Raw genomic sequence first — 26,999 nt, forward strand, 5'->3', positions numbered from 1 at the left:
GTGCTAGAAATACTGGACATTTTCAATCAGCTCACTTTTCTCTTCATTAGTTGCAACGCTGCCTCTTTCTCTGTCAGGTAATCTTTGAGTCTTTTGATCCGTTCCTGTCTTTTTAGTTCATCACAGTCCGTGGACGTTGTTGACAAAATGTTACTATAGCCCACATGGGCGACATAGTTCTGCTTGTTTGTGACTTTTCCACAGCTCATCATTCCATCTTTTCGAGGAACCTTTGCTCTTCCCCCTTTTTTACTCACCTGCTCTGCTGTAAAGTCCCACTTGTCTAGCTCCTCTAGCCTTGCCCTGGACTTGACTGCAGGATCCAGAGTAGTGGGCATGCAACATGGACACACAGTGCGTTTCCTGGTCCGTCCTATTCTCCTTGTGTTTCTGCTGAGATCCAACCAAGTCTGAGTCTGAAGATGAGCATCTGCATACTGTGATTGTGAGATACTGCCTTCATTTGTGGTAGGGACATCCTCACCACCTGGTTCCAAACAATCTGTCTCTTGCTTACTTTTACAGTCACATGATGCCCTGTTGTGTGAACTTTGACCTGAAAAGAACTTCTGTTTCCAAGGAAAAGGAGGAGGTTTCTGGTCCAGTTTGACATGAGAACATTTGAGAGCTCCAACACCTGTGTCAGGTGATGGTGGTAATTCCTTTCCAGTTTGTACTTTTACTCTCGGGATATCAGTATGACCACTGTTCATATTGGTTTCTTGTGAACTGCCACCTTCATATCGAAAAACATCTACCACTGGTTCCTCATTATCCTCCACTGACTTAATGGAGTCTATGTGCAGCGAATTTACAGGGACAGACTCAACTGATGGTTCATCAACCCTCTGAAGGCAAAGTTTAAGTTCAGCTGTTATCCCGAATATCTGCCTCAGCAGGTGGTCAGACAATTTGCGAGGCTTTGGTGCCACTGACTCAGGATTTGTAGAGCCCTGCAAATAGGGAAATGTAAAATAAAAATACCATTATCACACATTAAGCAAATGATCCAAGTACATTTAGTAGCTGTTTATGGTAACTTTTACTAAGCGGTCCAAAGAGAGGTCACTGCAAGTGAAGGAGGCCATCATTATTAAAGAGATGGCTAAAACTCTAGTGGTCGAATCAACAATCTGATACATTCTTAAAAGAAGCAATGTACTAGCAACACCAAAGGTCTGAAAGACAACAGAAGACAACTAAAACAAATTCTTTCCATGACTGAGAAAAAACCCACTCACAACATGCAACACTGTTGGCTAGCAATGTCACCTCACAGGAAGAGATGACCTGAGGTTCCTGGTTTATGCTGCGGCCTTTGTGTGCTGTGTGCATGTTCCTTCCTCCCACCGTCCACAGACATGCATGTCAGGTTAATTGTTCGTTTTAGTTGTTGATTCTAAACTACCCATGAATGTGAGGTAGGTAGAGTGCTTGGAGTGTAAAATAAATAAATGAATAAAGCAATGCATTTAATGCATGGTTAAAAATGTGGCTTGTACTCTAAAGTCAAAATTGCTCTTAAAGAGGTTGGGATGTCATTGTCAAGGTCTACAAGATCTTCAGAGGGTTTACAACAAGGTGCCACTGGTTACTTTTAAGAAGAGAAAGTCCAGAGTATATTTAGAAAACATCTGAAAAGAACCTGCTTAGGAAGATGCCACCTGTCAAACATGGTGGAGGCAATGCTAAAGCTAAAGTATGGTTGCCAGTGCTACCAGGTCATAGTATTTGCTGATCATGTGCCTGCTCAGAGACATAATGGGATGAATCTGAGCTGCACAGGGCTGTACACTCTGCTCAGATTCAGCCAAATGCTGTGAAGCTTAATAGGTAGCACGTTCCAGTGTAAACAAGTTAATGTAATACTGAAAGCTGAAAGTCTGCACTTTAATCACATGTTAATGAAAACTGACTACGGTGCTGTACAGAGACAAAATAAAAAATAAAAAAAGGAAAATAAATCCACGTTTTTCTATCATCCACGCTTCAGAAAATAAATACTCATTTTGTACATCACACAAGAAAACCGACAAGGTTAAGAGGTTGAACTTCCAAACGAACACTGGTGTGATCAGAAATACTCACCAGACAGAAAACAATACAAAAAACAATTACAAACAAACTTGAATTATCCTTCAAAAAACATAGACCAAACCACAGATCTGTAATGATTAGCTGCAGACCTACGTGAAATGTTATATTATCTAGTCTACAATCCCACCTTAAAAGCATTTTTATTAAAACACTAACAAGTCCCAGAAGCATCAGAACTAGCCTTACCTCAGTTATCTGACTGTCGCTCTCTGTTTCACAGCTGCTGCTGGCCTCTGTTGGACTTTCTGTTTTTGCATCAAGCTCTACGTCTTGCAACTGCTGGGCAGAGGTGCTGTGAAGCACGTCTGAGCCACAAACACACGTTTCATTTCTATCTGACGTGTCCTGGCCGGCTTTTGCTCCTCTCAAAGCCATGTTTGAAGTTGTGCAGCGTGGTGAGCAGGACTCTGACTTGGGTGGACTATATGATACAAATATGACATTGTCTTCATCCAGATGAGAGACCGCAGGCACGTTAACTGCTTGTTGAGGTGACTCATCATCGTCACATAGATCAATCACCTCATCTGACTCCCTTTGCGTTCTAACATCTCGACTTGTTACAGCTGACTGAAGAAACTGTTGTAAAGAAGAAGATGGTGGAAGAATGCTTTTGCTGAGTTCAGACGCTTTAGTTGTTGTTGTGGTCTTAGATAGCGGGGTGCACCGTTTAGCTACAAAGAACACCTTGCCATTGCACATGACCAAAGCATTTTCTTGCCCTTGTGCACCATTGTCCTGACTCAGCTGAGAGGCTGTTTTTCTGAAGGTGCTGAGCTGTGTGGAAGAATTTTCTCTCTGTGCGATTGCTTGAAGAATCTCTGAAGTTACAGACGGACAGTTAAGAGGTTTTATATTTGGACCTGATGAACAATCCACTTCTTCTATCACCCAGCGTGTGGGGCTGTCGGGCCTTTGTGAAACCTTTGGAATCAGTTTTAACTGTTGTGTTCTTTGCTTTGGGTGAAATCCATAAGAAGTCAGTGTTGATGCATTGGAAAACATTCGGACTGAGTGTGGAGCGGTGTCCGTTGGCAGAGTCCCGCCTTGATTTATAGTGGTGACAGGAGTAACATACACTACACTGGGTAATGCTGACCCCGAGGAGGAGCTGGCAGAAGAAGTAAAAATCTGTTTCTGGATAGCTGCAGGGAGTCTGCATACTGGAACGGTCTGGACTTGTGCATTGGGGGGAATCTGAAGATACTGTCCTCTCGGGAGTGCAGGAGATTTCACAGTAACTGGGAGCGGATTAAGAAGTTTTACTGGCATTCCAGATTTTTCTTTAAAAGTTGCCACTGACGGAACTTCAGCCATTAAATTACCAGTCTGCTGCTGCAGCGACTGGTTGTTGACTGAATGTACACGGTTGGACAAGACATTCATAACTGAAACCTGCTTCCTGATTATTTGCTGAGAGACAGAAGAACTCAAAGCTGTATCTGTGACCATGTTCACAGGTGCTGAGTTGATATTTATGGTAACAGCTTCCTGGGAAATTGGGTCCCTTTTAGTGTTACTTGTCTGTGGTTGGAAAAACTGTCTGTTCACCATTTGGACAGGAATCAGTTTCATGATGTTCTTTCCATCAGCTCCAATTGCAGGCATTGCCTGGTAGAAGACACCTCGGCCACTGAGAGAACAGAAGGAAGAACGGAATTAACACAAATATAAATATATGAATTTTATACAGTTATGACTTTATTATGTTGAACTCTAACACCTCCAAACAGTACAGATCTAAACCTTTACCAGAGTGGCAGAGAGTCCACTTATCTGATTTCCTTTGTTGAATTTGTGATAGTTGCCTGCATTTCTAAGCCAATATTAGTTTTATTACTCGCTCTTGTTGCTCAGAGTGGATGGAAGGCTTTAAGCAGGCACTCGGGAGCATACGTAGGTGTCACATGCATTTAAGAAGAAATTCATCCCCACTCTTTTACAAAAGTTATTCCACCAGCATAATTAGAGGCAACGGAGTATCTGATGCTGTATTTTTTTTTTCTATTGGAAAAATAAAATGAGGTACGTCATTATTGTACTATTTTTACTGTTTTCCCAAAATTCTTAATTTTTGCTTTACTCCTAATAACTGGGAAGAGCTGTTTTACTGCAATGGGAGATCAATTATATTTCTTTTAATAATCAAGGGGTAACACTTTATAACATGACCCGCGAATAAGGCGCAAGTACCCAGTACTTAGGTGTCATTTGCAGGTAACAAGTTATTGTATGTCATTTTATTATTGTTTCCTGTACAAAACGTGTTACACGGAAATACAGGATACTTGCGGTCTAACAATGTAATTATTTTATAGTTTCCTGCAAAAACCTGACTCGGTACACGAAACTGCATGTAAGTACAGGGTACTTGTGCCTTATTCGCGGTTACCATCAAGGGTACATTACAACTGACAAGGTGTGCAGTACACAAAGGTACAAATATTTAAATACTGTTTCAAACAAGTTAATAAGAACTTTAAAACTTTAATGTGGGACTATATGAATGACAGATCGATCTCATATTTTGTAAGATTAGCTCATTGCAATTAATAATAATGATTAGAATATTTATACTTAGTATTAATAGATGGGATTAGATACTAAATATAACAGCAAACTGAGCCAGCCTATGATTTCTTATTCGGACCCATCATTAGTGTTGTCATGACTCCCGTTATGTTTAAAAGCACAAATCATCAATAAGGGACTGGGAGGCATTGAGCCATCAAACCGCAGTACCTGTAAATCGTATCCATCTGTCCCCTGGTGAAAAGACGAACGCTGGAATGTAATTTTTAGCTGCCGTAACGAAAAATGACTAAATTAAATACATAATTATTGGTGTGAGCTCCGTTTACACGATAGCTATAAGTTACTGGTAACGTCCAAACACCATCGTAGCCTCAGCGCTTGAAAGCTAGCCTTGGTCCAAATGTGTAATCGCCGCTATTAACCTCCGAATACTCTCGTTTAATTGCCATTAAAAAATGTTTTGACTGCACATTTTTCTCCCTGGTGCCTTTCATCAATGGATGTAATAAGTTGGAATCTCGTTTCCATCATTTCAGCCCTTCTGTCACATTATTTCCGGTTTGTTACGAGGTTGTGTTCAACGTAGCAAGCCATTTTTAAGTTTGTGTTGATTGTGTTTGTTTGTTTTAATCGCAGACTCTGACTTTAGGTTGAATATAGTGGTGTTCTGTCGTGTTTTAGCAGGGTTCATTATTCTTATTATTTACTATTATTTATTTTTCACGCAACACAAGACGAGTTAAATATTGTTAGCCTTTGTGGCTTTTGAACTCTCCCTTTTTACCAACTTCCGCTTGGCCATTTCCGGTTCCGTTTTGTGATACGCATATTTATTTATATATTTTCTTATATATTAAGTGTGTCTGATATTTAGATAACCTGTCATGAAGATGCACATTTCTGAACATGACACATGGTGGAGATGGGCTCTGTCTCCTTTAAACATGACACCCAATGTTGTCAGTGGGTTTTGGGATTGATGTTAATTGCAGTGTTCATTTTGGTAAACCATATCACCCCATGACAAATTTATAAATACACTGACACAAGTAGTGGGAAAAATAGACAAGGAAATCTAAAAAGGGAGGAACACAGGGTGCTCCAGCAACAGAGTAGAAAATCAAAGTTATGATGCAGGACAACCAGATCAAGCTTGAACTTCACTGCTTAAAAAAAAAAAAAAAGAAAAGGAAAGAAACTCCTAAATCAATGTCGGATCTTTATGAGTAAAATATTCAGCTGTTTTTGCTGATGTCAGTCAGCATTGTTAATATGGAAATCTAGTGAACTATATTCATGTTTTTGTGTCATCGTGAAGTTATAAAACAATTTTTAAAAATGCTGTTCTAAAGAGCTCAAAGTAAAAAGCTTGTGACCCCCAGTGACTAACATTTTGCTTTAAAGTTTGGAGATGATCTAATGGAAACTAACGCTTATCCTAATTGACCTGTTTCTTTACATTTTGTTTTTTAAGATCAACTTTGACCTTGGGAACTAATGATGAAGATCAAGGTCAAATGCCAACCTAGGTACTCATGTGCCCCAAAGCCTAATATATTGTTGTTGTTGTTGGAAAACAATCCATAAAAATTATGAAGAACAACATTTTTACAGATTTTCCCATTTGTTTGACCTTGACCTGAGTCAAACCAGCCCCACCTGTTACTGGTATCTACCTTCACACAAAATCGAAAAATGAACAGTGGATGCTAGACTGCTAACAGACAGACAAAGGTTAGATTCTAATAATTATTTGTTAATTAGAAACATATCCGCTTTCTAGGAACATTGGCTCATCATCTGTCATTTGTTTCCATTCCATTTCAACTAGTAATAATAATGATAACTCAGCTGAATGAAAGCATCTGCATCAGCAGCTTTATTATTTTAGTATACAATTTATTTCCTGACATGGAAGTGTATAGATCACATAGAACAGTAGTAAAATAACATTTTAAAAGGCCTGAAGGTTCCAGTTTAAAAATCCATATTTTCTGTAAAAATATGAGCATAAAAACATATGTCTATATGTCTTAGCCCTGTGAAAGATTAGTGACCTGTCCTAGGCTTACCCTCCCTCTCCTGTGACCGCTGGGATTGGATGAGAGGAAGAAAATTGGATGGATGGATGTACTACCAGCTGTTGTACATCTGTGGAGTGCTTTGTGGGAAATTCAGTAAATTATGAGGTGTAAATACCAAGTGTGAAGCACAGGTTTTGCACAGGGGAGTTAAATACAAATCTCATCCACATTTTTGCAAAACTTCAACTGTGGTGAAAAATTATCTTCATCAAAATTATTCAGCTGAAATGTTCCTGATGCAAATAAGGGCAAACTTACTGACGCCCCTTGAGCCTGTGATGTATTGTTGCTGCACTGCTGTGACTGTGACATCACTGGTGATAGCTGCTGTACAGCTACTGAAAAAAACATTGTTGGACCGAAGAAAGCAAAATTAACTTGTACCAGAATGATGGGAAGGAACCGCTTATGATCTGAAGCATTACAGATCACCTGCGCGAGCTGCCATTGGAACTGGGTCACTACTCTACCCAGATTCAGTCAAACGAACCATTTATTTACTTTCAAACATTGAATTAAAGCTGAAGGTCTTCAATGAAACATGAATGAATGATTGGAAATGTATATCTCAAGGTTAATGTGTTCTTTTTTTATTCCCACCCTTAGCATTGGGTATTTTAGAAACCCCTACAAAGGTAAGATTTTAACTGAAACCTGGATGAATGCACAAAGAATCAGACAATTTTGCTTTATAATTTGATTATTCGTGATTCGAAGTAATGCACAAGTTCAATCCCTGACATGAATCCCTTTATCATTCATGTCAGAATCTTCAGTCCTTGTTTTCCAGCAAGTCATCCAGAATGCGCTCACACATGTACAGGCAACGAGGCACGTGGAAGAACCCTGAGGAACAGACGAAACAGCTACTTTACCATTATGTTAAAACAGAAAAGTTTTTCACAATAAAATGATTGTTGGGATTTTAAAACAATTGATGCAGCTAAAACACAGAAGAAAGACTCTTTCATGCTGATAGATGACAAATGAAAAAAACTTGTTTGGTTTGGTTTCCATGTGCTACTAGGCCAGCTTCAGTGCTGCTTGGCATTAATTTTCCAAGTTTCTAGAACTCTGTTGGAGGAATTAGTACTAATCTTTCAAGGTATTTCATCTGATGATTTGTGAAGACCAAACATCTTAGTCCAGTATCTCTCGAAGCATTCAGCTGGGGTGAGGTCTGAATGGTTTGATAAGTATGAAAATAATGCAATTTGTATGCAATGGCTTTCACAGGGAGCAATGGAGAAGCGCAACATCAAGGTGATGATTCAGAACAACCTTGTGTTCATTTATAGTGATCCTTTCCTCTAAAGAGATCATTGGAACCAAACCATCCATTCTCTTCTGCTTATCCAATTCAGGTTTGCAGTGCGAGAGGCGGGTTACACCCTGGACAGGTTGCTAGTCTGTCGCACTAACTGCATGTTTTTGGACCGTGGGAGGAGGTCAGAGTACCTGGAGAGAACCCACGCAAACATGGGGAGAACATGCAAAGCCCACACAGAAAGATCCCGGCCTGATGGTGGAATTAAACTCAGGACCTTGTTGCTGTGAGGACACAGTGTGAACCACTATTCCACTGTGCTGCCTTTGGAATCAAATCATTGTACAGGGTGGGCCATTTATATGGATACATCGTAATAAAATGGGAATGGTTGGTGATATTGAAGTCCTGTTTGTGGCACATTAGTATATGAGGGGGCAAACTCCTCAAGATGGGTGGTGACCATGGTGGCCATTTAGAAGTCGGCCATCTTGGATACAACTTTTGTTTTTTCAATAGGAAGAGGGCCATGTGACACAAAACAATGGTGTGCTTGGTTTCAACGTAACTTTATTCTTTCATGAGTTATTTACAAGTTTCTCTTTGTTCACAGCCATTGACATGTCGAAGAGGTTAACACGTGAGGAGCGGCTCGAAATTGTGTTGATATCTGGTGAACGCAGTAACCGGGTCATTGCAGCAGATTTCAATGCAAGACACCGTACGAGACCACCCATCTCCCATGCTACAGTTAGCAAACTGCTTGCTAAGTTTCGTGAAACTGGTTCAGAGTTGGATTTGCCAAAATGTAGACGTAAGAAAACTGTCACTAATGAAGAAACATCAGTGGCTGTCCTAGCTTCATTCAGCAAGAGCCCACAGCGTAGCACTCGCCACATGTCACTGGAGAGTGGCATTAGTCGAACATCCCTTCGGCGGATATTAGCTACTCACAAATGGCACCCTTACAAACTCCAGCTACTGCAGCATCTCAACGAGGATGACCCAGATCGGTGCACAGAATTTGCAGAATGGGCAAAACAAAAATTGGAACAGGACCCTCAGTTCACGCAGAAGATTTTGTTCAGTGATGAGGCAAACTTTTATGTGAATGGTGAAGTTAACAAACAAAACCACCGCTATTGTTCTGACACTAACTTGGATGGATCCCTCCAAGACTGAAACAACAAAAGTGATGGTTTGGTGTGGTATATGGGGTACAACGATAGTGGGTCCATTCTTCATCAATGGAAACCTCAAGGCCACTGGATATTTGAAATTGCTACATGATGATGTGTTTCCCTCTTTATACACTGAAGCTGGCACGTTCCCTGAGTTTTTCCAGCAAGATGGTGCACCACCACATTATGGGTGCCAGGTCCGAGCATTCCTAGATAAACAGTTTCCTGGAAAGTGGATTGGTCGTCGTGGGCCAGTTGAATGGCCCCCAAGGTCTCCCGATCTGACCCCCTTAGACTTTTATCTTTGGGGTCATCTGAAGGCAATTGTCTATGGTGTGAAGATACGAGATGTGCAGCACCTGAAACTACGGATACTGGATGCCTGTGCTGGCATTTCTCCTGCGGTGTTGCTATCAGTGTGTGAAGAGTGGGAGAAGAGGGTTGCATTGACAATCCAACACAATGGGCAGCACATTGAACACATTTTATAAGTGGTCAGAAACTTGTAAATAACTCATGAAAGAATAAAGTTACGTTGAAACCAAGCACACCATTGTTTTTCTTGTGACATTACCAATAAGTTTGATGTGTCACATGGCCCTCTTCCTATTGGGGAAAAAAACAAAGGTTGTATCCAAGATGGCCGACTTCTAAATGGCCACCATGGTCACCACCCATCTTGAGTTTGCTCCCTCACATATACTAATGTGCCACAAACAGGACTTTAATATCACCAACCATTCCCATGTTTTTACGGTGTATCCATATAAATGGCCCACCCTGTAGAAATGCCACTCATTTCACAGCAGAAACGATGGATCCCATAACTACTAGGGACAAAATTCAGTTTGTTTTTTTTCCTCGTGTTTGTCATGCCATGTGGTAATGGCTGCAAGCAGATGCTGATAAAAATAAATTTGGCTTCCATCACATAACTGTTATTGTCTCACAGCTTACCCAGAGACAGTCAGAATTAATAGACATGCCCAGCACCATCATTACATCCGTGTCAAATTATTAAACATTACAGAAATATGTGTTCCACTTTATACATTCTCCCTCATTTTTTTACAACCTGGGGCCTAAAATATGCAGCACTCAACATCTTCACTGAAATTTGAGTGCAGATCAAGGAGTGTTGTGCAGGTAACTAAAACATACAAAGCCCATTTTACAAGTTACTCTACATTCTCCTGTCATTTATTTCCCTCATTTCAGAACTTCCTGCTGTTGCTACATCTTAACTATGCTCTTACCTTTAAAGGGACCGCCTTTAAAATCCAGTGCTACTTTCCCTTCTTGTGTCAAATAGCCAAACCACTCACCATTCTCAGCATCAGGAAACTGGAAACAGAAACACGCACGATCACCCAGCGTTACATTCTTTAAAGTTCTCTCTTTGACATAATCAACAACGGTCAAAGAGCCTTAAATTAGCCTTTTACACTTGAAAAGTCATAGTTCAGCACTATTTAAGCTGGGATATGGTTAGTTTATTGCATAAAGACTGAAAGCAGGGAAAACAATATCTTGGAGTCAAATTAAAATGGATTTTAAAAATAAAACTTTGGAATAATATTTGTTGGATCAGAATATGCTGAATGCAAACAAATATTTCCTAATAAACCTTCCATAACAAGGCGATCCGAGGTCAATTATTAATTGTAATCTGGTCTAATCTAATAATGAAACTCCAAACATGACTGTCCTTTATAAATTCCCCTTCATATTTCCTTCATGAAATTTTCCATCAAAGTCAGAGAAAGATGTGAGGGACAGTTTTTTAAGGACAAAGGAAAAGAGAAGTTCAGTGTGAACTCATACTAGACTCCATAATAATGTGACTTGTGTCTGCTGTGGTGAAACTAGTGTCGAAAGATGAGCTAATTTGATACTTTGTGAAAAACAGGATAGTCATTTTAAATAAACAGGAGTACACATATAGCCTTTAAAGTAAAATGAAATGGTTATCACAGTGAGACGAGTTTCTGCTCATGTCCAATCACATTTTCTTTTCCTGCTGGTAAATCTGACCCTGTGTAACTCCTGGCATTTGTGAGGATTTCAGTAACTGGAGTCAAATGAAAAAACACAATAATCCTAAAGCCTGCAATTTAGAAATAGACAAAAAAATGCAAACTGAATTATTATAAATGTAAATTCTTTTTAATATAACTCGTAATCTTCATTTATGCAGTATTTATACATATCTCTCCATCTACAACATCAACATAACCTCGTCATAGCCAGTCAATCTTGTTTTCTGCATTTTCTAACACTCTGTTTCAAGTAAGTTAAGCTCCGCCCAGCTAGGCTGTGGTTGGGGGGGTTGGGCTCCAGTTTCTCCATTCTTCATGCCTACTCTTCCTCATTTCATCACCTGCCTTACTTACGGACAGAATCCAGCGTTCAGCTGCTGCCCGATTGTCAGCGTCGGGGAGTAACGGAATACATGTACTGCCGTTACGTATTTAAAATACAAAATATGAGTAATTGTATTCCGTTACAGTTACCGTTTATAAGGGTGGTATTCAGAATACAGTTACTTTGTTGAAATAAATGGATTACACGGCTCTTTTTCTGTTTCATATATTAGACTATGCTCTCTCTATTTTTGGGGGGTAATTCCACGCCGGTGGAAACCCAAACAAAACACGCATTAAGAGGCTCTAATGCCTGTGTCTCAATCTTGCGGCCCATGACACCTCTACTTGCGGCCCGCAAAATGACGTGAAGAAATATTTTTGAAAAAAAATTCTCAAAAATTATTTAATAAGAGGGCAATAGGCAGAGTGTTACAGACATAGACCTAAAGAATGTAGCCTCATGGGCAGTGTAGTCCGTGCTGCAGGGAGAATGGACTGCCATACCCGTTATGTTCCTGAGAGCGAGGGAGGGAGAAAAAAAAGAGAGTGGAAAAGTACGAGTTGTCACAGAGCAGAAACAGGAGATGGAAGCATGTAAATATAATAATAACCACTTCAGTCAAAAAGAGTGCCTGACGAGCCCAGTTGTAAGTAAGCTATTAAGACTCGACTGTACAATGTGTTCGTGTTTTTCTCCGAAACAATAAGTTCAGTTGGAGCAGCCTTTCAACGCCTCTGTCTCTTGCTAGCAAAGTTGACCCAGACAACAAAGTAAAGTAAAGCTAGATTTCGGCTACGAGCCTGACAGAGAACCTAACGTATTAGACAGAGGTCCCTTTATGGTTTTACGCCTTTACGGTTCGGAGCCGCGGACCTGTTTTATATACATGTGGAATAGTTTTCTATACGAGATCGCTGCAAAAAGTGCAGCCTTACCTAATGTCCACCCTACTGTTACTCATTTTATATTAAGATTTAAAAATCTAGTTGGTATTGGTGTGGAGAGTAACCTTCAGTAAAAGTAATAAATCACACAGCAATGTCAGTGCGCCCCAGGGTGGCTGTGGCTACAATGTAGCTGCCATCACCAGTGTGTGAATGTGTGCGTGAATGGGTGGATGACTGGATATGTAAAGCGCTTTGGGGTCCTTAGGGACTAGTAAAGCGCTATATAAATACAGGCCATTTACCATAAATCACACAGCAATAGGACATTCATGTAGTTGTAAAAAAATTGATAATATATTAAGTAATCCAAAGTATTCAGAATACGTTACTCTCATTGAGTAACGTAACGGAATACATTACAAAATACATTTTGGGGCATGTATTCTGTAATCTGTAGTGGAATACATTTTAAAAGTAACCTTCCCAACACTGCTGATTGTCATAGTACCTCGATTGGTAATGATTTAGAATCCTTTGCTTATTCCCTGAATTCATTTCATTACTTCCACTACAGTGGTGTTCCATAATGGCACCTCCTGTCTCTGAAACTGTTCATGGGAGAGTTGGGTCAGTGCTGTAGAGTTCTGCTCCAGTGCTCCCTGGTCTTCACATACGTACCTCGCTCTTTTTTGGATGATCCTTCAAACTATTTGACCTTACTGGACTCCTCTGAGGTATGGCCTTGATCTAAGCAGAAGACTTCTTCCTGTCAAAGACTATAAAGACATATCCATTTGCTGACTGTAACACTAAAGGACCCGACACGGCTCAGGAATCTCACTTTCAGGTTTATTTGCTCACATTGGTTCAGCGATTGTTACTTCTTGCAGCTACTCCTATCCGGCCCAGCTGCTACTTAAATGCAGCAGCAAATCTCCTCTTTACCACCACAGCCAGTCTGCATCTCACTTACCTCCATGGTGTCAGAATTGTGAGCTGAAGCAGAAGAGGAGCCTGCCAACACTTGTACCACTTCTGCCCCTTTGTGAGAAGGAAGCGGGTCTCCAATTGGCGGCACTCCTCGCTACTACCAGAGGCTGCTTTCAAGCCTGTGTAGGGCCTCCGCCTGACCCTGATCTTCATCTAAGCCTGAAGCCCTGCTGAGATCAACCAAAACCCAGGTCTTTGCAACCACCTCAAGGGTGAGTAAAAAAGAATTTTCTTCATGCTCACCCTGAGCCAGAAAAAAAAAAACCTCTTAACTGCCTTGTTCCATGGCCTGAACTGCTACAACTCCACCATTTAGGTCAGCCCAACCACCCAGACTGTTTACTGTTTCGTTTGGACTATATGGCTTTTTGTGTGTTTTTAGGTTTTGTTCCAAAACTTTACTCAACAAAAAAATCGTAGAGCCTTAAAGGTAAAAAGAGGAAGTTGCTGTTTCCTGCCTGCTTCCAGTCTTTAAACTAATCTCTGTAACATCAGGTAGTCGTTGATATTTCATATCAATAGGAAATTACTTATTTCTCAAAAATTTTAAATACTCAAAATATTTAATGACAAAAGCACAGAGTACTCTTGCTATGCCGTGTGGCCAGTGCCGTATCAACTCACATGGCTAAAAGTGTACTGGTAAACTTCTGAGAATATCTCCAGCAGCTCAGGCTTCCTGGTGTGACTGTAGGCCATGAGGAACGCGATGAGAGCCTCACAGTGTGGCCACCACAGCTTCATGCTCCACTCTAGCTGCTCAGACACAAAAGCAACATGGCTGATCATAAAGTGATGAATGCAAACTACTATTGAATGCAAATTGAAACAGAATTTTGTGTCTAATAAAAACATAATCATGTGTAGAGATGACAGGTTAACCTGTGTGGGGCAGTGACCATCCACATCCAGGAAGTAGAAGAGGCCACCGTGTTCTTTGTCCCAGCCATACTGATAAGGGAGCTCCACAAAGTTTCTGATGGCAGTTCTGTGTATTTCCTTGTCCCCGGACTGTGCACCGTACAGCATCAAGAACCAGCCTGCTTCCAAGGCATGGCCTGAGTCAGCACCAGTTATTAGTGGGAAGGACAAAAAAACATGGAAAATGATGAAGTGAGCAACTAAGGAGAGGACAAGAGTGTAATATCTGTTTCCACAGGGACGGACTTTGCTCATAGCCATCTGGGTCAGCAGGCTGTGGAGCATTTACCTGGATTCTGCAGTCGGCCCTGGCAACCCGGCAGTTCAGATCCATCCACTGACACGTTCTCTAAGATAGCTGTGCCAGCTCTCTGCATTAAAAGATGCAGAAGATGAGAGGGAAAAATAACTGTATTTATGAATAGAAGGTACTTGATAAAATATACAACTGTGACAGAAAAAGCAGCAGAGTGTTTGTCTGTGTCCAAACCTGGATGTGCTGTAGGATCTGCTCTACACACCAGTTTCCCAGTTCTTTGTACTTCTGAGCAACTTCCTGTCCACGGCCTTCGGTTAACTGTTGCACCAGGCACATGAGCATCATGGGAACTGACAAACTGTTGATGGGAACCTCCCCGGGAAGTTGGGGCCGGCCAAGGCCTGAAGGGTCTACCTGAACCCAGTAAATTAGCTGTTCCATCATCTGCTCAGCTTCCAGCTGAAACACATAAGAGGGGTGAGAGATAATGTTGTAGAAATGGTAACATAGCTATAACTCAAACTCAAACACTCTGCTTCTGAGGTGGGCATGTTTTTTATGCCAATTGTATGATCAGAATGAATGTCAGAAGAAAACTAAACTTAACAATCACAAAAAAATTAGTGTTTGGCAGATTATTTCTTTGTTGTAACAATGTTTATTGGTATTAAATCTTCTACTGCCGGAAAGTCTGTTTATTTCCCCTTAATTAATTCAATAAATTCCACCTTTACAGCAGCTGTATATGGTCTGGTATAAAGATCAAAGATAGCTAGTGAAACGTCTGCTTACAGTCTGCTGAATTCAATTCTGTAAGATTCTGACAAAGAGCATCAGGTCAGCTGATCACACAAAGAAACTACTGCAGCTCAAAAACAAAATTCAACTCAATTCAATTTTATTTATATAGCGCCAAATCACAACATAAGTCGCCTCAAGGTGAGTTGTGATTCTTTTTCCTACACTGAGCTACTACAATTGATTTTGAGATTCCTCTGAATCCCACTTTAAGCCCTGACTGCACTGGTTTTCCTGTTTAGATTCAATTCAGTTCAATTCAATAAAACTTTATTGATCTCAAAGGTTGACCCAGAAGGAAATTTGGGTAATCGGTGTGTGGAGTTAATGCCACCCTCTATAATGTAGGCAAAAGAACAGTTGTTTTGGAAAATTCTCTTCCACTGATTAAAACTAAATACATTTATTAGAAGTTGTATTTAGATTTGAATAACATTTGTATTGTCATGTACTAATAGTGTTTTATTATCACAACAACATGGGTTGAGTTCACTTTGCATAGTAGCTTGTAGCAGAATTGTCCTTCAAAGAGCTACTTTTTAGGTTTTTATGTTTCAGAGCCTGATCTTTTTGACTTTTTACTTGATCCTTTACTGCATTTATTTAACACAAGAAAAGGCACCCATGAAAAAAATGCCAAATACTAGTGTAATTAAATAAAAGGGGTTTTTTTCGCATAGAATTTTTGGAAGACTTCTTTCCACTGCACTGATCAATAATAACTAGGAACAGAAATGTCAATAGGCTTAAGATAAGACAACTAAGAGAGGTGGCAAACATATGGTATAACTAAAGAAGATTACACTAACAGTTACATATACCTGCATATCCTTGTCACCAGTTAGCCTGCTCAGTTCATCCATAGCCATGATGTAGAAACACTCACTGAATATGGTTCTCTGAACTTTGAGCGCTTTACCATCTCTCGTCAGGCAGAAGGCACATTTCCACTGACCGCTGCTACTGGACACACGAGCAAACTTTCTCAGGAATGCTCCTCCTATGATTCAGACAGAACAACAGAACATTGGTATGAACCCACAGGAAGCTGTTCACTGATAGAGAAAATATAAAAGAATCATTCATTAAGATTTCAGAACATCTATTCTCAGACTTCAAAAACAACAAGAGTGAAATTGTGCAGAAAATCAGCGATATGAGTCACGGACCAGATCAGCCATCAATGGGGCTATGTGCCACCTGAAGCTGGCAGCAGGTGGCAGCACATCACCATCGGTTAGACCAGTGGTTCCCAAACTTTTTTTGCTGGGCCCCCCCTTTGTTTTACAAGAAAGATGCTATTTTACATGTAGTTGTTTTTTTCCTGTGTAATAATATTCAACATTTCTATTAATACTTTTTTTTTTTTTTTTTAAAAATGCCTCTCTGTGCAAAATGGGTTTAAAAACAAACAACTGTTGGATACCGTTTGTCCGTGATAGACAGGGGGAACAAATTACGGCAGGGTTAGCCTGATATTATTTGTATCCCACTGTAACTTTACTGTATAAAGAGCTAACATCTCCAAAATGTCAGGAGTAGTTAGTCATTACAAGAAGTGTTTGTGAACTAAAAATCAAGAATGTGGGATACTGTTTGTCCGTGATTTGAAGAGCCCGACGTTTGCTCCCAACGCAGGGGAAACAAATTCTGTCGGGGATACCTACTTTGGCACGACACCGGGCTGATTTGGCTTTCTCCTCTGCTACAATAAAACTTGCTTTCACAACAGCTTCACTTTGTGATTTTGCTCTGGTGAAAAACGTCTGCTGAAATGTCAGATTCTTCTTTAGCTCTTCTACCTTCTGTAGTTTATGCATTTAGGTTTTTCAGCTAATCCTGATGTTTTGTCTCGTAGTGCCGTCTTAAATTAAATTCCTTAATTACAGCCACATTAGCTCCACTAATAAGACACACGGGTTTACCAGCAATGTCTGTTTAACCTATATTCAGTCACCCACTGGCACTGAAAGGCTCTGCTTTCAGAATCAACTTTTCTCTCCACCATTGTGAGCGGCTAGCTGCGCAATAACAGAAGTTTGACTTGATTGACGCGGGAATGTTCCCAGTTAGCCTAGCGTTCAGCAAGGAGGCTGCAGCGCTGCATTATGGGATCTGTTGTTTGTATATTATTAGCGCCTCATATCGCCGGGCCATGCATAACAATAATAATAAATCTATATAAAATTATCTCGCGGGCCGGATATAAATGTACGCTGGGCCGGATGTGGCCCGCAGGCCTTGACTTTGACACATGTGATCTACAGCAATGACATCATAATGTTATTAGGATTGGAAATGCGTAGTTGGATGGTAACAAAGAACTGGGGGGATTGTACTACCAGAAGGCAACACTGCAGACATCGAAGATAGCTACCTTGGAATCCCACAGGCAAATGGGACCCATGAAGAAGCCGCTAGGAAAGCCACAACCACCAAATACATCCAGAGAGTAAGGTGTTCTGAGGAGTCAGCTGAACAGGAAGAACAAGATCCGGGCTATCAACAACTACGCAGTAACGGTCATCAGATACCCTGTTGGGATCATCAGCTGGCCAACGGAGGAGACAGAAGACACTGACATCAAGACAAGAAAACTCCTTTCCATGCATGGAAGGTTTTTAAGTCCAGCACCCTGAGCCTGCTATTCAGACTGTAACAACAAAGATCCAAGAGTATATCACAAAGACCCCCAACTGACCATGTGCTTAGTGAATATCTCAGACAGCTGAAATCCAAGAAAGAAGAGGAGCAAAAAGAGAAACCATCATGTAAAGACAGCCCCTGTAAGGCATGTACCACTGGCAGAAGAATTGGCTGATATCAATATACTACCAATGGTTTGACAATCATGACATCACAGGAACAAGCTCTAAGCACACGATCAGTAGAGTCACAGAGAAATTTCTGCCTGTATGTGCAACATACCTTTATTTACCAACATACCTGTAGTGCATTTATGCTCATGCTAGTGTGCTGAATCGGTTTAATTTTGTCCTTTCACAAAGTCCTAAACAGTGGCATCATCATACATCTGCTACACTACACTGTCATGATCCCGGGATCTGTGGATTTTCTTGTAGAATTTCATAAAGTGTGTTTAGCTTGTTTTATATTCTTTAATTCTAGTTTCTATTTTGACTCTTCTTGGGTTCTGTATTTTAGTGAATTAGATCTGGGTTGTAGCTCTGTTTACTCAGTTTTCTAGCCCTTTGTGATTCTCTCTGTGTCCCTTTGTATTTTGTGTTGCTTTGTGCTTTAGACTTTGTATTTACGTTTATGGATTTTTACAACTCATTAAACAGCTTGTCTCCTGAGTCAACATTCGAGTCCTTAGCCTGCAAATAGTGACAATAACAAGCCAGATGGTCTCTCACTTCATCAGGTCAGAGGATGTGTTTTCCAAAAAGAATTTCAACTGATCTGAAATGAACAGTTTTCCACTTTTCCTCAGTCCATTTCAAATAATCTTTGGCCAAGAGAAGAAGGTAGCTTCCTCTTTGTGTTATAGAGCTTTAAACTTTAATCTTTAACTTTAATCAGGAAGTGTTCCCGATCCTATGCAGTGATTCCTCTGACAGAATCATGCCTAGTTTTACTGCAGTGCCACCTGAGGGTCCAAATATCACAGACATTCAACTCGGGAACAGAGATTTCTCAACATTAGCTGACTCTTTTGTTGATAAGGAACTATAGATGATGAGATATTTTTGCCATTTTACGTTGAGGAACATTATTCTGGACTAATTTCACAATTTATCCGGTTGTTCAGTCTGACGTCACTAGCCGTGTCTGGACCTAAACTCCGCTGCAGGTCCATATATCAAACGATCACTATGGCATTACTGAGAGTTGAAAAACTGTCTAAAGTCTTTCATCTTTAATAAAATGATCAGCATTCTGCTCTACCAGGTGAAACAATTGAGTTTAAGATCCAGGCATCCATGAAAACGGAATTTATGACATTTAACGGAGTTAGAAGTTAGCAGGGAGTTAGTTCGCTAGCTTCTATCTAAATACAATATAGCATGTCCTGACTGCGGGGTTTTGGAAACAAATTAAAACGTACAGCTCTGCTATCACTTCCAAAATAAATGAAGACAGAAAACTAAAAAGCAGTGACGTTTGTAGGGTTACTGAAGTTGGGCTAGCTGGTATATAATGATGTGCTACGTGACCGCTAGCGACACAGCTATGTTAGCATAATATAAACAAGCTAACTTTTTTTCCCACTCGATAAAAGTTAACGTGAGTGTTCTCGGTCGTCAGGAACAAATGTAATCGCATGGCAGGATGCTGTAAAAGGACCAAACTTCATATACTGCTGCATGGGCTGGGCTGTAGTTACATCCTAAGGTTTTAAAAACTGAGCTTAAATAAATGATTAGCGGTAATAAAAGCCGAGGAAGGTCAACAGTGATCACTGAGTGTTTTAGGAGCTTTTTGAGATCAAATAGAAGAAAATACAAAACATTAAACATGTTAACAACACAAAAGCCATATTAAACGCAGACTACTTTAGGCCCGGAAGTAGGATTCGTCGCGTCATCACTGAACAACCGGATAGACAGTTTTTTCCTTTGAAATTCTCTACTGTGGCAACATCACTAACTTGTATAAAGAAATGAAAGCTTTATCCCAGAACAAGCAGCAAAAGATAAAAGAAAGGAAATCACTCAGACGGACTTACACCCTCATGGCATCATATCACCCCAAATAGAGCACTTCGCTCTCACACTGCTAGGCTACTTGTGGTTCCCAGGATATTAAAAAGTACAATGGGAGGCAGAGCCTTCAGCTTTCAGGCCCCTCATCTGTTGAAGAGGCTCCAAGCTTGGATTTGGGAGACAGATACCCTCACTACTTTTAAGATTAGGCTTAAAGCATTCCTTTTTGACAAAGCTTATAGTTAGGGCTGGATCAGGTGACCCTGAATCCTCCCTTACTTATTCTGCAATAGACTTGGGCTGCAGGGGGCTTCTCATGATGTACTGGGCATTTCTCCTTCTCTCACTCCTTTTTATTCACCATTTGTTTATACACCCCCTCTGCATTTAATTACGAGTTATTATTAATCTTTGGCTCTCTTCCACAGCATGTCTTATGTCTTGTCTTCCTCCCTTCACCCCCAACCGGTTACAGCAGAAGACTGCCCCTTCCTGAGCCCGGTTCTGCTCCTAAAAGGGAGTTTTTCTTTCACACTTCTGCCTAATTGCTTGTTCATAAGGGGTTTCTCTGTACTATTGTAGGGTCCTCACCTTACAATATTAGACATCTTGTTGTTGCGGTGATTTTGCGCTATATAAGTAAAATTGAATTGAACTGAACTGAATTGAATGTCCAAGAGACCAGTGATGAAATCACTGGTGCCCAAGGAGGCAGCCAGTGACAATGGAGGAGCACCTCAGGAGGTTTGGCTGGAGGTCAGCAGCACCTGAGGTGAAGAAAACCATTTGGAGGCTGTTGGCGACAGAGAGTACAGAGTACCTCTGGTGCCTTTGCTGGAGGCCAGTGACAAAGGCCATGGAAACCCTCTGGAGGCCAGTAATGAAGGAAACTCTCTAAAGGCTGGGGGAGGCGTAGGCGACAGGATACCGCTAGTTATTTGTCTGGGGGCTAGTGATGATGGAGGAGATGGATCTCCTCAGGAGGCCCAGCAAGTGACCCCCTGTGAAGACTGAGACCCTCATGCACTTAAGACTTTGAAGTGTTGGGGATCCGTGGCAGCGTAGAATGTTGAATCGTAGAATGCCTAGACTTGGGGTTCACTAAAATCTCAGGACTCTAAGAAGATGCAGGAAGCTCAGGATTCTCAGGATATGCAGGATATCATAAAGCTTAGGCTGTGCAAGGCTCACAAAGTACTTTGAAGGCTCACAAAGTACTTTGAAGGCTGGGTGAGGCTGTGCAGGACCCATAGCTGACTCTGGAGCCTAGGGCAACACAGGATGCTCAGCCAACACTGGATGCTGGGTCTGTGGAAGGCCCTCAACTGAGGCTGAAGACTGTGGCACCGCAGGCTGTGTAGTCTCTCCTGGCAACTGGGACTCCAGAAGGTCCTAGCTCAGACCACACTGCAGGCATGAAGCTGGCCAGTCCAAGTACAAAGGATGTTAGCAGCCATGAGTAGATGCTCAGTCCTTATCAGACACACGATCTTTGGTGAGGTCCTAGGTGGTGCAACAGCCTCTAAAACTCAATTTCTGATTGAGATGCTTTAATAATAATAATAATAATAATAATAATGGATTGCATTTATATAGCGCTATTCGAGACCCTCAAAGCACTTTACAATTCCACTATTCATTCACTCTCACATTCACACACTGGTGGAGGCAAGCTACAGTTGTAGCCACAGCTGCCCTGGGGCAGACTGACAGAAGCGAGGCAGCCATATCGCGCCATCGGCCCCTCTGGCCATCACCAGTAGGCGGTAGGTGAAGTGTCTTGCCCAAGACCGAGACTGTCCGAGCCAGGGCTCGAACCGGCAACCTTCGGATTACAAGACGAACTGCCAACTCTTGAGCCACGATCACCCCTTTAGCGATGTAAAACTCAGTTTCAGAGTTGGCTGGCTCAGCAGCAGTCACCTCAACCTAAGATTTTACAGAGATGAAACTCCCCGGGTGGCCCAGCAAGTGACCTAAAGGATGTGTGTAGCAAGGAAAGCGGATGGAGCTGCAGGCTCTGGCTGGTGTCAACGTCGGCAGGTACAGGCTGAGTGCCCGAAACAGGTGCCCCACTTCTTCCCGGATGAAGGAATAGGGAGTGCAGCAGTTACAGGGTCCTGATCCTCAGGCCACCACTCCACCAACAAAAGGATTAAAGAGGAGTAGTATGAAGTGCGAGCTTGGAAGCAGCTCTGGTGGGGGTAAGCCGAACAAAAGGGAAATAAGTTTGTTCAAGATGGAAAAAGTCTTTGGGCTGGGGAAAGAGTTTCTGCCTCCAAAAGCCAAGTTTATCTCCCTTAAAAGTTACAGAGCTGGTGAGTGGGTGGCCAGTGTGCAATCTCTGCACAGAAAGGGCCCAGCAAGGTGGTGAAGTCGAACTCAGGACCAGGACTAACCATCACACCATCGTGCTACCCTTTATATAGATAGCTTCTCTAAACTGATTTGAGAAGATAATAATTTGTTATTATTGGGAGCTATCATGTCAGAATGCTCCCTAACTGCCGATATTTTTCACCTTTTTAATGTGCAGTACCGGTCCGTGAGTCGTTTGGTACCGGGCCGCGAGAGTAGAGGCTCAGGTGTGAAATGTATAGTTTTCAGGGTTTTTATCGGTCTGCAGCGTTATTTTGTTATCGTTTTTACCGTTAACTCGGTTTTCCTGGGTCTTTTCACGTGTGTTATGAATAAATCTTTTTTTCTGTTGTATCTATCCGCGACACCTTAAAGGCCGGTCCGTGAAAATATTGTCAGGCATAAACCGGTCCGTGGTGCCAAAAAGGTTGGGGACCGCTGGCCTAGAATGTTAAAAAAACAAACTCATAAAAGCAGAAATAAATTGATTGCTAAGATATGAGACCTTTCAAGTCAGTCAAGTCAATGATTAACATTTATCGTTTGTGATATAAATACACAGTAAATGCATATTAAAAAAGATGCAAGAAACCTTTATTATGTGCTGCTCTCGGTAACAGCGACTGGACGCTGTCATTTCTGAGAAAAACACAATGCTCATGATACAGAGCTGTATAGTCAAGCATTACATTCACACTCACCAACTGTTGCTGCTTCAAGGATTTCAGGCTTGTGGAAGCGATCCATGGTTCGGTACAAGCGACAATACATCCACACCTGTGAGACACATATATAGCAAAATCTTCACACTGAACAACCTAATGTAACAGCAGATTATTACAATCACTGTCGAGGTTCACCTGTCTACCCTGCAGCCAGACATATTTCAGCTCATCATAGATCTTCCCATCCTTTCCAATACACGTGAAGAAGCCTCTAAAATAGAAAGCAAAAGAACTCATTACAAGGATTTGGACAATATAGCAGTACAAACATATTCCAGTGTAAAGGCAGTACCCATGTACTCTGTCAAGAGAGTATTTGAGCCAGAAGTCCACTACATTGTCCAACTGTTTCCGAATGTTCTCTCGACACTTTTCAAGCGTCACCACTGACATTGTTCCTGTTCAAAAAGAACATTAAAATTAGTTTGTGAAAAAAATTTATGGATTCTTGGTTTATAGTTATATGTTTAAAGTGTAAAGGTGGTACTGAAACTGTAGAATTATGCAAATATGTCTGTATTTAAATCTGCAAAAATATTGTGACTGTAATAATATGACTGTAATTGACATTTTTTTAGAAGTTGGAATAGGTTTTAGGTGGGATAACAGAAAAGTGAAACAAGGGCAACACAAGCTTGTAAAAGTGGTGCAATTTAAAAACAAAGAGGTGGAAAATCCTAAATAAATCTGATTATTTAGTACATGACTGGGTGTAAAAAGTGTACCACTGAGAGGCTGACTTGGGACAAAAATGGGGAAGGGCTCATGACTGTTGTGAAAGACTGCATGGACCAACCGTTCAAGAAACTTGAAATAACATTTTTGAAAATAACATTAGAGGAAGTCAGTGTCTTTGAAACACACACACACAGTCCAGATAAATCTCTGTATGTAAGAGACAAAGCTGGAAACAAATACAGAATATTCACCTATAAAAAACAAACATGATTCTCTCATGGGGTTTGCTGCTCAGTGATTTTTCAGAGAGAAAAGAAATTGTTGCAGCTTCCACATAATTAAATAAAAAGTGTAAAGAAAGTTATATCCTTTGTAAGTGAAACTGTCTGCTTTGCAACCACTGCACCAGATTTGGCAGGTAACTCTGTTCTCCAAATGGAATTCTTTTTGCTTGAACCAACCTGACTGAAAACCGTTTGGAGGTTGGTCGCTGCTATTAAACTAATGCCCAAACATAATCTTACCAATATACCAGCATAACATCACGGGTGGATGTAGTTCAGCTCATCTACTAATCAGAGGGTTGGTGATTTAATGCCTGGCTGCTTCAGTCTGCACATCAAATATCCTTAGAGTATGAATGTGTGTGGATGGTAGATAGTAAGCACAGAAAGAACTTGTGTGACTGAGACAAGTTGTGTGAAGTGTTTTGAGTGCGCAGAGTAGAAAAGTGCTATACAAGAACCAGTCCACTTACCATCATGCTACTTAACCAGACAAAAGAACTAACACTTACAGGTTCATTACTGCATGACTCAATCACAAGAAACTGCATTACTTTTGCAACCACTCCATTAGGAATGCCAACTGTCCATACTGAGCGTATCACCCCTGACACAAAGTTGCTTTGGGTGTACTTGATTATTGTGTATTGTCTAGATCAGATGTTGAAAACCACTGGGTGTGCTGTGAGAGATCAGCAGATGTGCAGTGGGAAATTACAGTGGAACCGCGACTTACGAATACCCCATTTAACGAAAAATTCAAGTTACGAAGGCACTGAACGGCAATATTTTTGCCCGTGTTACGGCAAAATGCCCGTGTAACGAAATCCGCTGGCTCTGATTGGCTGAGCCCACAATGCCTTCCGAATCATGTGACAACCCCCTTAGCTTTCGTACTTGCGCTTCGCTGTTCCACTTGAACGACGTATTGTTGTTGCAGATAGCAATTAGCCTATAGGAGGAGTCATGTCATATAGAGGAACAAACAGTACTCCAAGAACAGACAAAGCCCAGCAGAAACCTTGAAGAGGAGCCTCATCTGCCCCCACCCCCGAAGAGCTTCAGAAAGGAGAGAGATCAGAGGCAAGAAGAGGGGTCCCCATTTGCCTCCAACTCTCTCAACAACACCAACGACCAGGACCAGGGACCACGACCTTCCCCAGTCCCCCAAACCCCTGACACGCCATCACCCTCCTCCCCCTCCCTACACCTGAAATTCACTGAGGAGATGATGGAGCGGGTCAATGCTGGGCTCAGATCTACCCCCCGTCCCAATCCCTTTTTGTCCCCCATAAACCCCCCACCAGAGCAGCCAAAGGTTCGCCATCGAGCCCCACCCTCAACAGAGCAATCGAAGTCACATTGCCCAGCCTCATCCCCCTTAGTTCCTCCTTACCACCTTCATGCCCTGTCTCCGCAGTCTGATGTGTGATGTGTGGAGGGTCCGGGCTGCGAGGATTATGGCAGTGGTGACTTTTCCCAGGAGAAGCTGGGACCCTGTTTACTAGAAGGTTTTAAAATTTCTGTACTTTTAGGTGACAGAAGGAGACATGTGGCCTGGTCAAAACACAGAGAGCTGCACCCTAAAAGATCTTTAAATATATTAAACATACCTTGTGTGCCACAGACTGCTCCCAAACACGAGGGGGGCAAATAATACCTCTAAAACACTTAAGTTGGCTTTATTAAACGTTAGATCTTTAGCTGGGAAAACATTTTTAATTAATGATTTAATCACTGAGCTCAGCCTTGATTTTATGTTTTTAACTGAAACTTGGTTGGACCAAAGTAACAGTGGAGCTGTTCTCATCGAGACGACCCCTCCTAACTACAGTTTTATCAGTAAGGCCAGGGTGAGCAGGAGAGGAGGGGGTTGCCGCCCAGGGTGAGGACAGCCAGGTCTCAACATCTGCCCCAGTCACCAGAGGAGGCAGCTGGGGGTGCCCGATTTGAGCTATGAGCGTGCTTGTTGCCAAAGGCAGCGATCTAATTGGTCAAATCTGTTTATTTGGATGCAAAACATCGGAAAAATTGAGCTTGGTTCGAAAAAATAAATGCAACGTCCATTAAATCCATGAAGAATCGGTGAGTCTGAAAAATATTTTTAAGACAATTTTTTTACCATGATGTACATTTGTTAAGCTAGCTAAAGATAAGCATAGAGAACATAGTCCACAGGCAAAAAGTGTCTCGAAACCTCACACATGTGACATCATCATGTCAAATATCTGTAGACATTTACACTCAGAGGAAGCTTTTTGAAAGTAAAAATGATCACATTTGTAAAGTTACACATTAAAAATTGTGTGTAAAAAGGGACTTTTTTGTTGAAATCGGTGTATATTTTTGTGTAAATTAAAATTCCTTTGTCTGATGTGAATCATAACTTATTACCATACCACATACATTTGTGAGGTTTTTGAATTTAACCTCTCTCCATAGGGGCTTTAGTTTTCCCATAATAACACCACTTACTTATTATTAGATGACCAAAGGCTATTAGAGAGATAACTTTATGCCACAATAGCCAACAATAACACTGTCATCTTACATTTAAACTAGCTCATGCAAAAAAAGCAATATTAACTATACTAGCAAGGTATACTGTTTGGTTTAAAAACTATTAATTTCACCAAGGATTTCTAATTTCTTTTTCCCTGTGTTGCAAAAACAACAGAAAGTCATTTCCGTGCTGTCAGCCATGTAAAAAGGACAAACGGTGCCTTTGGTAGCCGTCTCAATGCGTTCATATTGAGAAAAGGACTAATAAAGCTGCCATTACCTTCAAGCTGAAATAGTGAAGAATAGTCTGTCCAGCTGCTCCGTTCGCTAGCTCTGTTAATCACATGATCAGATAAGGAAGTGGACAGCGGGTCACGCCCACTTCTCGGTCACGCGGCC

At 41.3% G+C, this 26,999-nt stretch overlaps 2 protein-coding genes across 4 annotated transcripts; both read right to left on the reverse strand.

Moving 5' to 3' along the window:
* On the reverse strand, positions 1-5,184 carry lrif1 (ligand dependent nuclear receptor interacting factor 1). Its single transcript, XM_085444505.1, has 3 exons — positions 4,840-5,184; positions 2,284-3,730; positions 1-953 (listed from the first exon to the last, which is right to left on the reverse strand). The coding sequence occupies exons 1-3, from the start codon at positions 4,854-4,856 to the stop codon at positions 27-29; spliced, it is 2,391 nt and encodes a 796-aa protein (XP_085300631.1). The 5' UTR covers positions 4,857-5,184; the 3' UTR covers positions 1-26.
* A 1,300-nt stretch (positions 5,185-6,484) lies between these two features.
* Positions 6,485-26,938, reverse strand: renbp (renin binding protein). Of its 3 annotated transcripts, XR_014917148.1 has the most exons (12): positions 26,881-26,938; positions 23,429-23,534; positions 23,272-23,347; positions 23,113-23,188; positions 16,208-16,386; positions 14,820-15,047; positions 14,619-14,700; positions 14,291-14,466; positions 14,033-14,164; positions 13,392-13,575; positions 13,097-13,194; positions 10,459-10,508 (listed from the first exon to the last, which is right to left on the reverse strand). XR_014917148.1 is itself a non-coding variant. In XM_085443841.1 (11 exons), exons 2-11 carry the CDS (start codon positions 23,527-23,529, stop codon positions 7,489-7,491), a joined length of 1,212 nt encoding a protein of 403 aa, XP_085299967.1. In that variant the 5' UTR covers positions 23,530-23,534; positions 26,881-26,938; the 3' UTR covers positions 6,485-7,488. The 3 variants fall into 3 exon arrangements, 1 of the variants encoding a protein (XP_085299967.1); XM_085443841.1 differs by lacking the exons at positions 13,097-13,194; positions 13,392-13,575 and adding an exon at positions 6,485-7,562 and having other exon boundaries at positions 10,421-10,508; XR_014917147.1 differs by having other exon boundaries at positions 10,450-10,508; positions 13,097-13,575.
* Between the last annotated feature and the right edge of the window lie 61 nt (positions 26,939-26,999).

This window comes from Copadichromis virginalis, linkage group LG20, assembly GCF_057382275.1.
Source record: "Copadichromis virginalis isolate Kocher_CV1m ecotype Utaka linkage group LG20, C_Virginalis_male_GT1.1, whole genome shotgun sequence".
NCBI lineage: Eukaryota > Metazoa > Chordata > Actinopteri > Cichliformes > Cichlidae > Copadichromis > Copadichromis virginalis.